This window comes from Lepisma saccharinum, chromosome 16 (genome assembly GCF_977018435.1).
Source record: "Lepisma saccharinum chromosome 16, izLepSacc3.1, whole genome shotgun sequence".
In the NCBI taxonomy this organism is placed as follows: Eukaryota; Metazoa; Arthropoda; class Insecta; order Zygentoma; family Lepismatidae; genus Lepisma; species Lepisma saccharinum.
Genome location: NC_139244.1, coordinates 19,912,430 through 19,929,613, shown reverse-complemented (window position 1 = coordinate 19,929,613; position 17,184 = coordinate 19,912,430). Strand labels below are relative to the sequence as shown.

Genomic DNA, 17,184 nt, shown 5'->3' with positions numbered 1-17,184 from the left:
GGAGCTACATTTGAAGCTCGATCAACCTTTGCTTAATATTGTGCTGGGTATCCTTGATCTTGGACAAGTAACGTCTTGTTTTTCAATTTTCTAGAGTTACTAGTGTTAATAACTTAGAGTAGGCATCCATATCCCCACGTTAATAATTATGCCAATCCTCATGTTCCTGCAGTAATTCGTGGAACAAATTGACTGAGAATTTACCTCTTAAATAACCAATCTCGAGAGCAGTGAGTGATTTTTTTTTCCATTCTACACACACACACACACTGAAATTTTATTTTTGGAAACACTAAGAGAAAGCATGAAGTAGCTGCATGTCTTGAGTCAGTTTTACTCGTCAAACTTACCTTATCATGCAAGACTGGACAAAACATAACCAGGCTTTAGCACAAATGCCAAAGACTCATATTCATCCCTTGTTACATTTTTACTAACTTTTCAGTAACATATTTTTTAAATCTTGGTCTACAAGTGTTAATAATAAATTCCCATGGAAAGAACACGTATGTAGGCATGAGTTTAACACACTGAACGAGTTATAGTCGTTCCTCAAGTCCTGTCATGAAGACAGTCAAGTTTGGGGAAAATCGTGTTACTTGCAAATGCATGATGGCTTCAAGCTGCACTAGTTCGGAAAATAAATTATAATTTGAACAGAAAACGATATGAAGCATCATGCACAAGATGAGTGTGCCTTAACTGTTTTAAACACGTGATTAAAATGAGCATGAATGTCCGTAGCCGAATTTATTTCTGCCGAAAGGGCTGGTCTCCCACTGAACACCATGTGAAAAACCTTTCATAAACAAAACACTGCAATTGAAGCTTTTGCCTAGTGTGTTCCTTAAGTCCAAAATAACTTATTTCACCAGGTTCACAAGACCAGTTATCTTCGTTCGATTCATGCATTTTGAGACTTCAGGAAAGCAGCACCCTATATAAAATTGCTATGATATAATAATACACACGAATGGGAGTTCAACTGCATTTTATTTCCATATTAGCAAAAATTAAACAATTCCTTAATTTATGAAATGTTTCTCTAAACAAAGACATACTAATTATATACAAACACCTTCTCTGTCAGTAGCAGATTAAGACAAAGCAATTTTTCCTATCAAGAATAATCCCTGATACTAGGAACATAATCACTATTATAACACTTATTGACAGTCTTCTGATAAGAAGAAAAAATGGCAGGCAAAGTAGCTAAAAATTTATTTCCACAATACTACATCAAATTTGAAATTATTTAACACGGCAATTATGCTCACATTTTATCTCATTCTGCTACTTGTTACCTGAATCTGTCATTAAAATGGCCACTGTGTCTATTGTGATTTTTAAAACAAAGTATGACATCAATATTTTAGTTCCGGCTTTTTGTAGTCACTAGAAATCTTGATAGGACAAAGTACAGATGAATCATGAATGAAATGTTTTTTTTAAGTATATTTACTAGCATTGGGACAGAATACCACTCCAATATTTATATAAATAGCTTGTTTTGAAATTGCTATTTTTTTATGAATACTGTATACAGATACCCTTTACCCATGTACAGTTAATATTTAAATATGTTATTTCTTCTTGTGTCGCAAAGCAGTCGCCTAGTTGCATCCATTAAAGTGGTGAATGAGCCATTTGTGTTTGTTATTTTACATCTGACTAATTTACAACGAACATTTGTGTTTGTAATTTTACATCCGTCTAATTTACAACAAACATTTGTGTTTGTGATTTTACATCCGTCTCATTTACAATGAACATTTGTGTTTGTGATTTTACATCCATCTAATTTACAACGAACATTTGTGTTTGTGATTTTACATCCGTCTAATTTACAACAAAACTTCCATGGCATTAAAAATTTCCATTTAATTCAAACCTAGAGAAGTCCAGCAACATGCACAGAAAGTGATCCAAGAAATAAACCAGTACTTTATTACAACTTACTGAAAAGTTATGAAAAATTATGGCTCATCAATGAAGAAAACCTTATTCGGCGACATTCCATTATTATTTACGGAAATGAGCAACTTCTAAGGCAATGTACTGATAACCATACCTCGTAGAGAACCCGTAAATTTCTTTTGTACTGGATACTATTGCTATGAAATTTTTACACATTCAAATTAAACGGTAGTGTTACAAAGCAAGATAAAAATTGGAATGTGCCAAGTTCAGTTTCATACAAATTCAGTTTTTCCTTCATGCCATAATTCTTCAATTTATTTTATAAGGATTGGCACAATTTTATTATTCTTTTTCTTAGTAGATATGGTTTATGAAAATTTTACCTGAATAAAAAAAATTGAGGTGGGCAGTATTCAGGAATTTCTTCACTCCCAAGCATAGGACAGTAAGACAAGGATATTCAATATTTCAGCAAGTGATATTCAACCTTCACACAGTAGTGGTTGTTATAGTTTTGATGGTTAACTTACACTGTACAGTGAAACCTCGATTTTACGTTTTTGGGGTACCAAGCTGAAAAAACTTGAAATGCGGAAAAATGCAAAATTGAGGAAAATTCTATAACATTTTGCCAGTTGGGAACATCTCAATTGAATGTACAATGCAGGAAAATGTAAAATCCAGGATAAAAATATTTTCACATGCTCGTGAACAGAATCACAGCTTCTCTAGAATTACTTTTCTTGTATTATTTGCAACATGCTATCATATTCATGCTTGCACAGTTTTCATGTATTCCATAAGGAAGAAGACTGGGCAAGTATGAGAGATTTCTTTTTAAGCACAAAAAGTTTCTCAAATTTCACACATAATATATTTTCTTCTTTCCTCTTAAACAAAGATAAGGTAAAGAAAGGGTATATAATATGATTAGGGCTGAGATAATGTTGGGGTATCGTTGATGTATTGGTATTGCCTGATATCAGTGGTATTGGGATCGGAAAGTATTGGCTGAATTTGATTTACTGATACATGCCAATATTTTTCCGGCATTTTGATCTTTCATGGGGCCTGCAAAAACATCGTGAGACTTTTTATGGAGTTTAATTATCCTGGAAGTTATGCAAAATTCTAAGTTTCCTTTGATTTTGTAACATCATTATTAGGACTGAGCCGATGCCGATGTATCGGTATCAGCCGATATCAGTGGGAATTCATCTACCGATACTTTTCCGGCATTTTCGTCTTCCATGGGGTACGCAAATATGTCGCGTGAAATTTTCGCGGAGTCTAATAATCCTGGAAATTATGCAAAAATCAAACTTTCTCTTTATTCGGCACCAATTTTGAACGAAAAACTACATTTTGTGATTACATAACATCTATTTTTAATATTCTGATGTAATTCTTGTATATTCTAAAGCAAATTTCTAAATGCACTTCATTGGTGAAGAATATTCACACACCAATAGTGATCAATATTTTGAACAATTTTTTATTATTGCACATTTCAAGTATCAGTATCGGTTCAAAGTGGTATCAGCTCAGCTCTAATTAATATGGGACAAAAACTGTAGTTTGTAATACATAGCAGGTATTTTAATATTCCGATGTAATTTTTTTAAATATTTTTTAACGCAAAACTGGTAAATTGTTTCTTATAATTGGGGTGTAATACTCACCTACTAATATTAGTCCATATTTTGAATAACTTTTAATTGTTACAATTTTCAAGCATCGGTGGGAATCTGTAAGACTAGAAGTACCGTTATGGGTATTGGTTCAGCCCTAATATTAACAAACCTTTTTCCTAACTTAAGTATTCTCCTACTCACTGCTACAATACCACATGAATGAATGCCTGGAGTTGCAATTCTCCTTTTTATATTTTCTTACATGCTTTTACCATTCACTAATTTTAACAATGATTTAACCCTATAGACATGATTTGTGAAGTTCTTGAAGAAGGATCATATGCAAGTACTCCAACCTTTTTTTTGAAACTTGCTCTATTTGAATATCATGCTAATGTGGACACTTTGAAGAACCTTAATTGCTATCACAAACAAAAAATAATTATATGTATACATAAATTGAAATATATGTGAATTTCAGGTATAATAGATTCATAATTTTCAATATATATATATCAGTTTGTCACCTTGCATATTTTGTAATCAATTTTCTTGTTTGCAAACATGTCACATTTCCTTTTCATTCATGATTCATAAACACATTAAGTTAATAACAACAGCACGAGAACTCCGTTACAAAGCAGCTTCTTAAAAAATTTTACATCACAGCAACAAGCTGAAAAAACACTAATAGATCGATGTACATTTGTTGGTGCTTTAGAAAGTAAACCATCTTTGTATCACAAAATTTACAATCAGATACATTTGGATTCTTCTGTACAAAAGTAGCAAAAACAGATCTATTAAGGCAATTAAAACACAATTAACACAAATCACCCATGATGTTTTTTACAAGTAACTTGTCATCAGTAAATAACATTACAGTAAGTGATCACAGCTAAAAATAAACACAAACACTGGGAAAATATGAGCAAGTTTATATCCTCAACGAAAGTATAAACTCTCAAATTAACAGACGTGTGAATGTTGTACAATTTGGGAAAAATTAATTCAACACTTAAAATTATACATTAAATTATTATTATGCATTTGTCTGAAGTTAACTTAAAAGCTTTTTTTTCCTATGAGTAATTGAATAAAAGCATTTACGCCAAACCTGTTTTATCCAATTAATTTTATCCTCTTACATTGTGTCGAGAAATAGAAAACAAACTTGCGTTCACATCACTTTCTTTCTTAAAACTTGAGTATATGCAAAAGGACATGATGCCAAGCAAAATCTTTACACTTCACAAAATAACATTCTGCGTAATAAAAACTAGGCTCTCTTCAAGAGAGGAAGGTCTCACTAAGTAGAACTGATTAAATTTTCAGTTCACCACTGGAATAAAACAAGAAGCATTATTTCGTTTATTTTTCATTCAAATGTAGTTTCTTTCTCTTTTACCTCCGATGCATAAAAATCACAACATTAGTCTTAGAACGAGACTTTTGCAGTACATAAATATATATTCTGTTTCCACAACAACACAATACTTCTTCCAAATATCTAAATTTAACAGTTTCTTTTCACCTAACAACTTAAAAAAAAATTGCTGGATTAGGTCCCTCTCTTAAAAAAAAAAAAAAGAAAAATCACCACCACTTTCTTCCTCGTATATTTGTCGAATGTATTTTACAAGCTAACATCTCCGTAATCTCGATTCCACTTTTCGTACGCTGCTAAGCTGGATGGCGAAACACTGCGGCGAATCCTTTTCAGAGACTCTGTGAAATCTTGCACAGTGATATTTCGAACACTGCGTGGATCCAAGCATCGAACTTCTTCCGGATTCAATTCTGCAGAACACAAATTCAAATTTAATTTCAGCATGAAGTATTAACAGTGCTTTTACTTATACCTAGGGATGGGACAGAATAATCGGTACTCCATTGGTATCAGCCAACATAGGCGTCAGTGTATTGGTAAAATTATTGTTACTTTTATCCATCTGATATATCTATCTATATCTTGTAATTTAGTGCAATATTCTGCCATTTTTTGGTAATTTTTATATAAACATATAATCTCCATGCCCTACTTTTATTAAAGTTTGGAATTTTATATCAAATTGATAGAATATCAGTTATGAGATCGGTAAATTTCATATCGATACCTTATCACTATGGACCAAAATTTCTTATCGGCCCATCCCTACTTATGCCTATTCTAACACTACATTTTGACTATTACATTGTCTTCAGATGAAAAAAAAAAAATATCTATGTGATGGTAGTGGGAATTGAACCTGTGACAGACGTGTATTGGTGCCCTAACCAACTATTCCATGGCATCCCATTATAGGTAAAAAGGAATATTACTTTATCTTTTAGATCCATGCACGAGACCTCACCAATAGCATCGTTGAATGATATCTTCTTGCAACCACAGGATCACACGTTCGATCCTTGGTGAAGGATCATCACCCCACGACTTCCCTTCTCATATGTCAATTAGTGGTCGAGAAATCGTTATTTGAAATAAACTGTGCATGCAGTCTTTATTAGCCTTATGGCCATGAAATTAGGAAAGGTGGCAGAAGTTCATGCTATTGCCACGTCTGAGCACAACTCTTGTGTGTTCAGAAGTTGAAGAGCAGTTTGACGTTTAGGTATGGGTCACCATTTCTGGGGCCTGTAACTTTCAATTCACACGATCACCAGCTCTGTATCGAATGGGACTCAAAAGTGCCCTGGACAGAGGCCAATCTGACGCTCGAACTAGGCAATGCAGCCTGGCTGATGTTGCAACACAGTGCACAGGAACCAGCGACTTCTGTCCCACTCACTTTGCTTTTCCCATATGTGGCACCAGCCACCTATTTTCATGGGTGTGTGTTTAGAGAGTGTTATGTTTTAAATATTGCATGCAACAGATTTTGAGTAAAATTCAGCCATCAGGAAAACTACTATCTGTGACAAAAATATTGAGCCCTCGGTTTGCATGCTTGTACAATTGTACTCCGTGGGAGGAAAAAAGCCAAATATTACATTACTGGAAAGCTACGAGTGCCTGCTTTTAGATAAAAGCAAGACAAAGTGATTTTAACTCTGTCTCCTTTCTATTCAGACAAAAATGTTCGTAAAAGTGTAGTTTTTTGTGTTTTTTCTACATAAGTCGAATTCAACTGTGTGTAGCTTCATCTAAAACCATCGTAAAAATATGATTTTTTTTCTGTGATTGAAGCTTCTTTATGTGGAAATATCAAATATAATTGTACTATCATCTGTGGAACAGCCACAATTAATGATTAATTATGATGTTGTATTCTCGGTAATGTCAGCCCAATGGTCATGAAATGCATATCAAAATGATGGCCGTGGAATAAAAATCAAATTTCCACATCTCCTTCTTTCACACTGTGTGAATTGAAAACAATAGAGAATTGTTTTTCTTGGCAACCAGTTCCCATGCAATTCACATCGTTACTAAGAATGCACATAGAGCAAGTGAGCCTTGTTGCCGCTTGCCCTTTAAACTCAGTGTACAAGCAGATTTGACATGGGAAATGAGCTGAAACACCACATAGCCATAATAATTATTTCGTGCAATCTATCCAGGCAGTCTGTCTCTCACAAGTTAGCTTGTTTCTTCGTATGCACAGTATTGAGTGATGGTGGTTCTGTGAAGTGATTTTTTTTTTGTTGCATTAAAATGGCAAGACGATAATATCATAGTGGTGCAAAAGAAATGATAGTCAGTGTCAAGGGATATTTCGACCAGGAGAAACTCATCTCAAGACATAAACCAAGGTGTCAAGTCCACGGGGGTTACGTCAGCACAGTAAAAAAGGTATGTAAAGAGAAAGGGAACAACAAAAATTTGCATCGACCCAATATTTTATTGGGCAAGTTCTTGCAAGGTGTGGTGAGAAGAAATATACAAGACTTTTATTTTAATTATCCAGTTCAATAGAATCAATTATGAACAGCATTTTATATTTACTTTTACCTTTCACTCATTAAATTAATTGAAAATTTATTAATGTTTTTAGTCCTTCTGTCTCTCTTAATGAACCCACAACTCCTTGCTTATTACAAGAGTAGCAGCTGTGAAACAGACCAAAATATAAAAGCAATATTTCAGGTGGAATGTATAGCAACATGTTAAATGCTGAAACCACCACCACTACTCTACACGATGATCAAGTGAATTTTGCGAGATAAACACAATTTTTACATCCATTTTTGCTCGAAATATATTTTAAAATGTTAGTTGGCGTGAAGGCTTGAAATGCGCAATTTTATTAATATAATTTTTATATGCATTGCTATCGCTAGTACGCACCTCAATCTGTTTCCCTTTCTTATGAAATCGCTGGATACAGCAGGTGTGTTATTATTGTATACAGAGAAGACTTAATTCAAATCGTCCTCATCGAACATCGTTGCACTCAATATATCTGTTTAAATGTGCGACATAAAATAATACTGGGAAAGTGATGTTCATAAAGAGCAGAGTTGAGTTGTTTTCTCTCTTTAAGTCCACTTTATGCACAAGTAGGCTAATTGTGACTGGACTTACAGTGTAAAGTGGGATCCGAACCACTATGTACCTTCGCCGGGTATCGAAGGAGACGATGTTTATATGAAGATAAAAGCTAGGAAAAAAATGTAGTACAGCAGTACTCCATTTGCAGTATGAGACATATTTCATTCATTATTTTATGGTGTGACATTACTTTGGATTGGCTCGATGGAACATACCTGCGCGATTCTCGCAGCGAAGCGGCAACACTTTGGAAGTCACCTGCAGCCCGCGGAGTCCGAGATTGGCTGTACCCCGCCAAACGTCATGCACCCGTTTACCATATTAGGAGTGTGAAAGAATAATTAATATCTGGAACCATATTTGAGGTACACGCGCCAAACATCTGGTTGATCAAATGCGTTATATCAACAGTTTATTGCAATTTCATTGAAATTGTAATTATGAATTTCAAGTTTGCTAGTTTCCCTAAAATGTCAATTTTTGAAGTATCTAGTAAAAATATGCACTTGATTTTTCTACAGAGGTGCAAAAATAATCAAACTTTAAGTACACAAAATCTCAAGATTATATGTACAGTCGATTATGAACTGTATGGTGTTAAGTTCCTTGTTTGTGAAATTTGGAAAAAAATACACTTTTCAGTGAATTTTTCATTATAGTAAGAAAACAAAGTTAAGATTAATTTTCAGTAACGCTTATTAAAAAGTAGATACTTGAAGCTTTCCAATGAGGTATATTTGACTGTTTTCCTCCCACGGAGTACAATTTTACAAGCGCGTAAACCGAGGGCTCAATATTTTTGTCACGGATAGTAGCATTACATAACTACAAATATGAAAATGAAATGACAATATCTTGGCCATAAATTGGTGCACTTGTATACTCTGCATTTTGATTAGGTTGCATCACTTGTCTCCATTTGCCATAAAAAGTGGATGACTGACTGATAAAATAAATGAGAGGGGGAGGGAGCAGGTATTATTAGTATTAGTACACTTTCACATTTTATTTCTTTCTTCCCCGTAAACACAGACACCTGTTATTTCATGTAAGAAAATATGCTGGCAAGAGTGTAATACTTGCCCACAAAAGAGTGCATGGCCTTGCAAAATGACGATAAACACATCACTCACAATTTTGTAAAAAACAACATTTCCCAACATTTGCATGTTTTCTAGACCAAGAACCAACATATTCCTGATTAAATTATTGGTAAAAATTTGTGTATGCTCATATTTATAATTACACTAAACCAGGTTTGAGAATATTAACATCATATGTACAGGTAATAATGAGGGAAAAACTAAACAATAATTGACTGTTGAGTAGGGGGAGGAAAGCAAATGAGTATCAGGGCTGAGTTCCTTTTTCCAGGTATTTGCACTAACGCCGTGCATGTTTTTAGTAGGAAACTGAAATTCTGCATGCTTCTAAATGAAATTTTATATTTCCGGGACTAAGAACATTCGAGGTACAAATGATACCTCATTTTGTTCACTACACTTTGGGCTATAATCCTGATGGAAAATAATAAATTTTCCGTAATAAGTTAGAAGATGAAGATGAAAAAAGGGCAAGTAACAATTTCTTTTGCACGAAATTTGAAATTCATCGGACCCCATGCAGGCTAGGCCAGGACATGAATCTCCAAAAGGTACCCGCATAATGCCTGGTATGTTTGCCATTGATGTGGAAAAATTTAACGCAGTTATTGCTAATACTTTTGGTGCACTAACGCCGAGCATGTTTACAGCAGGAAATTTGAAATTCCTCATGCACAATATCACAATTTTTCAGACATCGCCCCCCCTCAAATAGTAACAATGAAATTAAACTTTACTAATTGTTAATTACAAACCTCTAGACTCATGCAGAACTCAAAACATGTATCTCCGATCATTATCCAAGTTACAGTACGTTAAGAAAGTTACATACTACAAGACAAAGCTGCTTGTGACACGAGTCCTTTAAGGGTTAAGAAATATAATTATAGTGCAAATAGTACATAATTATAGTAAAATTTAGTAATATACTATTCCAGATAACTATCTAACAAATGCATTCCCCACCAAAAAGTCCACCAGAAAGGTGGTCAATATCAATAACCACTTATTGTAGTCGATTTCTAAATGAAAAAGATTTCAAAACAATATCTCTTTTACAAGAGTATTTTTATCCATTTCTTCTCAAACTATACTCGGTAGCAGTATATCAAACAGAAGTATGGTTTGCCCACAAATAAAATTTTTGGTTGTCACGTTTTTTATTTGTTCAAGAACATATCTTTACTTTACTGCACAACTAGAAAAATGTTGATTTTTCCAGAATAAGATTTTCCCCACAGGTAGACAGACACCTTGTCACTGATGTAGAATGATAACATGGTATACTTGCCTCTGATTGGTCCCAAGGCAGCATCCTTGGCCAATGCTGTGAGATCACTACCCGAGTAGCCATCTGTAAGTGTTGCCAATTGTTGCAGTTCCTTCTGTGAGAGTGGGCTGCTGTGTTTACTCAGAAGCTTTCGCAAGAGCAAGACCCTAGTAGGGTGATCTGGTAGGGTAACGTAGATTCGTTTTGCAAATCGCCTGCAAGACAGAAATGTGCGTCATTATTAGACCTTGGATATTTAGGTTCTAAAAAGTGTGCTTTTCGGTTCCTAAAAATCTTAAATTAGGCTCTACAAATCATGAAGTAGTTTTCAAAATTCCTGAAAAATACTGATTAGCTACAATCGTTAAAAACAAAATTTCAAAAGAACTGTAAGACAGGTATATATAACCACCAAGTAGCAAATTTCTAACCCAATTTTTCATTTGTATTCATCACTTTCAAAATTATCCACAAATTATTGTAATACTATACTTGTGCTCACAAAGTTACTTGTTGATATGAAGAATGAATCGCATATGAATAATTTGCTGCACAATACCAGGGTGACTACTCACCGGGAATTCTGCATGAATTATTGGTTATGGGAATTCTGCGTGAATTATTGGTTACGGGAATTCTGCGTGAATTATTGGTTATGGGAATTCTGCGTGAATTATTGGTTACGGGAATTCTGCATGCATTATTGGTTACGGGAATTCTGCATGAATTATTGGTTACGGGAATTCTGCATGAATTATTGGTTATGGGAATTCTGCGTGAATTATTGGTTATGGGAATTCTGCATGAATTATTGGTTATGGGAATTCTGCGTGAATTATTGGTTATGGGAATTCTGCATGAATTATTGGTTATGGAAATTCTGCATGAATTATTGGTTATGGGAATTCTGCATGATTTATTGGTTATGGGAATTCTCCGTGAATTTCTCTCCATAGATGTGAAAAATTGCAACTTTTATTAATCCAAATCCAACAGAGTTTATACATATTTATTAATGTTCTGACGAAAGTTCTTCACAGTTTAGCTGTATTTTCTTAAGGAAGAAAAAGAGCTGTGTGGAAAATAAAACAAAATTCTATCAATCCGTTTACTTTGTTAGTGTCCTTTGCAGACCAATATCTGACAGACGGAAGATAAAATATCTTGAAGTAAATCTGAGTTTGAAATTCTTATACAATTAACATTTTTTGTAGGCGGTCCTGGTCCTGCGTTGATTCCCAGTGGGAGCACCAAAATGTCAGCGGTGACCCAGCATTGTGAGGACAACTAGGAAGCCACTTGAAAAAGAAGCAGTAGCTGGAACTTGTCTCAAAAGCCAGAAAATAGCCAACGAAAAAGCTGCTTGGTAGGCCAAGGCCCCGAGAGAGCTTCTGTACCAAGGACTTTAAGTTTGTAAAATAGTATTTTGCTTGTTGTTAGTATGTTTTCTCTACTGGAGCCAAAAGAAAATTTCACAACGAAGTGAAAATGAACACATGACTCATGTCATGTTGTCCTCCTCCGTGGCCGTGTGGTCTAAGATGCTGAGCTTTAGGCTCTGACTGCGGGATGGCATGAGTTCGAGTCTGCCTGGATTCAGTCGAGTTTTCGGCCTGTGTATAGGACCGGTGGCAACCCACCATTGTGAGAAAATTGGGAAGCTACGAGTGAGTAGCGTAATCCGGTGTCGGAAATCTCCTATAACGACTGGGGGTTCGACCTGCTGACCCCATGTCACCCCATTACTGGTTGAAGAACTCCACACATCTCTAGGTATGATTGTGGGAGGGAGACTGGCAGTCGGTAGATAGGACAAGGCCCTTCTAGGGCTGTCAAGGCACGGATTATTATTATTGTTACTTTGGAAGGAACCAATCAACAGCAATGTTCCACACCATGACAACATGAGAGGATGCACAGCCCTACATTCAATTAGTGAAATCCTCAAGTGACATCACTTGTTGGTTTGGTATTAAATCTCCCTAAGAGTGTGTCCTAAAAAGAAGGCAGGTAAAAATTCAAAGGTTGCAAAGACTGTGAGACATTATTGGTTCTGGAAAAAAAATCCCAATTCGAAATGATTTATGGTGCTGAGACACAAACAACACTAACACAAAACATAACCTCAGACTACATTTCACTATGTTTCACTTAAAAGAGGTGGGGAGTGACGGGCTAACAGTTGTTCATTTCATGTTTGATGTAAGAGTATCATACAAAGCCGTATGTACAGAGTCCGGCCATATACATGTACCTTTTTAATACATTTCTCATAGTAACAAAATACAGCTAATGTAAAGTAAGATTGTGGTACTATAGACAACATAATGCCACTTGTAACACCATAACACAACACTGTTAACTTAATCTTGTTTGTTCGAAAATTGCATCGAGTACATAGTCACTATTCCATATTGTAGCTATACACAGTCTCGACGAACAAAATTATCTTTATCATCATCAGCATTGCAGGTGGAACTGCCTGAACTTATCTCTAAGAGTCTACAGGGTCCCTAAGTTAGTGATAAGTGTTGAAAAAATGTGGCTCTTCCTTCAGGTACCCAGAGAGAAAAAAATCACAGGGAGTCACATCGGGTGGTCTTGCAGGCCATGCTAGGTCCCAGAAACATGATACTATTCTGCCTGCGAACACATTATGTAAAGTTGCTATCGTTTGTCGAGAGGTATGTGCAGTTGGAAATAAACTACCCGCCAGCATTCCACTGCTACAGAAATAGAGTCCTTCGTGCTCTTACCTAGTATGCTCGGTCTACTGTGGGGCAGTAGGGAATACCAAACTTTGAAAGTGGTAAATATATATTGTATAGTGTATTGATAAATCAAGTGTCCATTGCCCACACATACCTTAATGCTGCTTCATCAAGTTCCTGAGGCCTGTTTGTCGCAGCCATGACGAGTACTTTTTCATCGGGTTGAGATGGAAGACCATCGAACTCCACAAGAAACTCTGTCTTCAACCGCCGGCTTGCTTCATGCTCACCTTCCCTCCTTTCTGATAACAAAGAGTCAACTTCATCGATGAAGATGATTGAGGGCTGAAAAATGAATTTCAAAAGATATGACATACCAACCGCCACAATAATAATAATAGTTACAGTATATGTGATGTCCCGCACCATGGGTGTGTGGTCTAAGGTGCAAACTTTGGGTTCCGGCTATGGGACACATGCAGTTCCGAGTCTCCTGGGGGAAGCGTAACAACATTTCTCCTGAAATTTTGGCCTGTGTATGGGACCAGTGGCCACCCACCATCTTGAGGAAATTCAAGAGCTACGAATGAGTAGCGTAATCCAGTCATGAGAACCTACGGCTACGACTGGGGGTTTGTCGTGCTGACCACATATCGCCCCGTACTAGCCCTCACAGGCTGTTATGCCATGGGTTATTCATATGTGATGATACTAACACATATATTGTTATTATTATTATTCATTACTACTATATGAAAGAAAAAAAGATGTCATAAAATAGAAATATAACAACATGCATTCAATTATTTCCCTGTAGGATCACTGCTCTACGAAGGCAAACAATAATGTCAAAATAAATACAAAATGCACAATTTATAAGGTTTACAAAAAAAAAAAATTCTTTATCTCCAGCTGATAAGAGAGAGTCCCTTATTATTATTTGCTGGTATGTTATTATTATTATTATGCATGAATTTGTTCAGACACTGCCAGTACAAAACTTGTTCATTCGCAGGGAATGTTAATCTTGTCAGAAATAAATAACCTGCATTTTCTACAGCCTATAAATAGTTTAGTTGTTTAATTTTAGTAGTGGTAATGTTGTGGTGTGCAAATTGATCACTCTGCCATCTAGACGTATCACTTGAAATTAAATTTTGATAGCAGCTTAACCTGGTGTGTAGATTTACAACACTAAGTCACAACCGACTGCATTGTAAAAATCAAAACTCAAAACTTGCATTGTGTAATATTAGAAAGAAACAGACATAATTCTTACAATTTTTCTTTTTGAAAACAGTCAATCTTACAAATGTAAAATGGTGTTATGTGCCATATTATACAGCTTATACTAGGGATGGGAGATATTAATCGGTATTGTATCATATCGGCATCTGGCAATATAGGCATATCGCTGTATGGGTAAAAAAAAATACTGATTATTTTACTGGTCTGATATATCTATAAATATCTTACAATTTAGTGGAATATTGTGCAATGTTGTTAAGGCTTTTATTGATATAAACATGGAATTCCATTTCATATTTTTTTAAAGTAAATTAATACACTTGCCCATCAAGCCAACAACTGTCAACTTCACTTCCACATAATATACCCTAGACTGCATTTTGCAGACTAACAAGGCTATGGTGTCTGAACCTATATTCAGTATAATCCTCTGTGGGACTAACCTTATGTGCTTTCCACATGAGTTTGTGATTGTCCCTTCATCTCCTTCATCTTATCACCATACATCCTCATCTTTGCAATTAGTGTCAGACACACACAGCAAAATAAATGAAATCAAATCCTCAAAACAAGCCAGCATGGAATTGTATTTGTAAATGGCGATCAGGGGATTGCCCTTCCTCTGGTTGGAAATTTTCTAACCCTTACAGGCATACTATATATAAACTTCCCACACTTCAATAGAAATTACTTAAATCACATCCCACTGGAAAGGTTTCAAATACCACTGAACAGCAATCAGCTTCATCAAGCAATTGGTCAATTTAAATGCTGGAAGCAATAACTAAAGTGCATAATTACCGTGCTCAAAAAAATTCTTGCATAATGTGATATTTACAGAAGGGAATGGGATATGCCAAGAAATGAGGCAGAAAGCAGTAATTTTTATATTACTGTAAATTAGAACAGTTTTACATTCAACAAGAGGAAAAAAGTGTGCAGTAGCACTGTTACAAAATGAACCAATACAACCGAGGTGTATATGAGTGTCAGCAGTCCCAATGGCTATCACGGTTTTATTGGTTCCTGGTCTTCAGGAACCAATGGGCTCCCCGAACACGAATACACCTCTCTACACGGCATGGCATGCTTCACAGCAGGTTGTCCAATGTATCTTGAGGAATAAGGTCCCATTCCTTTATGCCAGCCTCGGTGAGCTATCAGAGGGTTGAGACGATTGAGGAGTGTCTGTGCATTTTTGATGCAGTTTAGGTTAGGGAATAAGCTGGACACGACATGTGATGGAATCTGTGCTCCTGCAGGAACTGGGTGGTGATAAGTGCACGTTGTGCCACACAATGCTTTCACAATATGCAACAATTTTTGGGGGTACTGTAAATAAACACACTATCTACAAGTGGAAAAAGGCAGATAGCATTCACCCACTCACTCACCTGTAAGTCACGTGCCACACCAAACAAGGCACGAACCAACTTCTCCCCTTCCCCGACAAACTTCGAGGTGAGGCTGGCGGCGCTAATGCTGAAGAAGGTAGCACTGCATTCTGTAGCCACAGCTCGAGCGAGCAGTGTCTTCCCATTGCCAGGTGGCCCAAACAGCAGCAACCCCCGGGACGGAGTACGGAGCCCTGTAAACAACTCAGGGCGTAGGGACGGCAATATCACCATCTCCTGCAGAGCCTGCTTGGCAATCTATGAATGAAAATATTACAACTCTTAGTCAATAAAGTGATAAACGTCTATATTTAATCTTAGTGAGCCGAGCTTTCCTGGCTGGTTATGGATATGCATCTAGATTGTAATGAATATATCATTGCTCAAAAGTTCTTACAATGGCGATAAAAAAAACTTGCCAAGCTTGGAGGAGGATAGTGAAAAACACCTTAATGTCAAAAACAAAAAGTTTCACTAATCTTTTAAGATCATTGCTCCACTTGTACTAGTACTATGTTTTATTAGAAGTACAGAGTGGACTCTTTTTAATTTGAACTTGGATAATTCGAATTACTCTGTAATTCAAACAGGAGTTTAGTCCCCTTAAAATCATCTTTAATGATACATGTTGTTGTTAATTCGAATATTTGATAATTGGAACTTTTTCGTATTCCCTTGCAGTTCAAATGAAAAAGAGTTCACCTTATATACACTGTGATTCAAAAAGAATATATGTATTACAAACCAGTATGCTGTTGAAACTACTCTTCGGATTACATACAGTCCAACGCTTCTGACGGAAGGTACCATCACGTAGTTTCGTTCAATTGCCACTAGATCACGAGTGCAGCACTTGTGCTCTCACAATCCCGCTATTTCAGTTCGAGTCGAAATGGCGACGCAGCAGCAAAAGGCATTCTATGGCCGTATGCGAAAGGTGCAAGACCGTACTTGAAGCGAGCATCCTCAGAGTATGGTCTTGGAGTGCGGTCTTCAAGTCGTGGACTGGAAGTGAAAGTCTTTCGAATTGTACTTCGACTGCAGCACCAAATACAATCAGTAGATAGAACTGAGGACACGTTGTTTCCCTCGCGTTTTAAACACTTGTTTAAAACACTTGTTTATAACTATAGAAATCACATAGCATTTTCAAATGTTCATACACATACATTTCCACACATTAGTAGAACTTTAACCAAAAACTTGCTGACCCATAACGCATATTTAACCTATGTTGCTGGCTTTCTATCTCCGCGATTCAAAACAAATGAGCAACGAGTGTGGATATCACGTGACCTAGTCACCAAGCATCTGTGCTGAGATCTGCGTACTTGCGTGCCTCTGTTCTTGGCGCTTTCGAACTGTACTAGGTGATGTCACTTCCGTCAAAACCACACTTCAAGTATGTACTT

General features: G+C 36.1%; 1 protein-coding gene across 2 annotated transcripts in view; it reads right to left on the bottom strand.

Annotated features, from left to right (window-relative positions):
* Positions 1–3,621: 3,621 nt before the first annotated feature.
* The window catches only part of spas (spastin), a 214,028-nt gene continuing 200,465 nt past the window's right edge, over positions 3,622–17,184 (bottom strand). For both annotated transcript variants that reach the window (XM_083137831.1, XM_083137830.1), the window contains 4 exons: positions 15,773–16,030; positions 13,285–13,475; positions 10,441–10,634; positions 3,622–5,354 (listed from right to left, as the gene is read on the bottom strand). In XM_083137831.1, the coding sequence (XP_082993957.1) occupies positions 5,191–5,354; positions 10,441–10,634; positions 13,285–13,475; positions 15,773–16,030 (807 nt within the window). In that variant the 3' untranslated portion in view covers positions 3,622–5,190. The remainder of the gene's footprint in view (positions 5,355–10,440; positions 10,635–13,284; positions 13,476–15,772; positions 16,031–17,184) is intronic.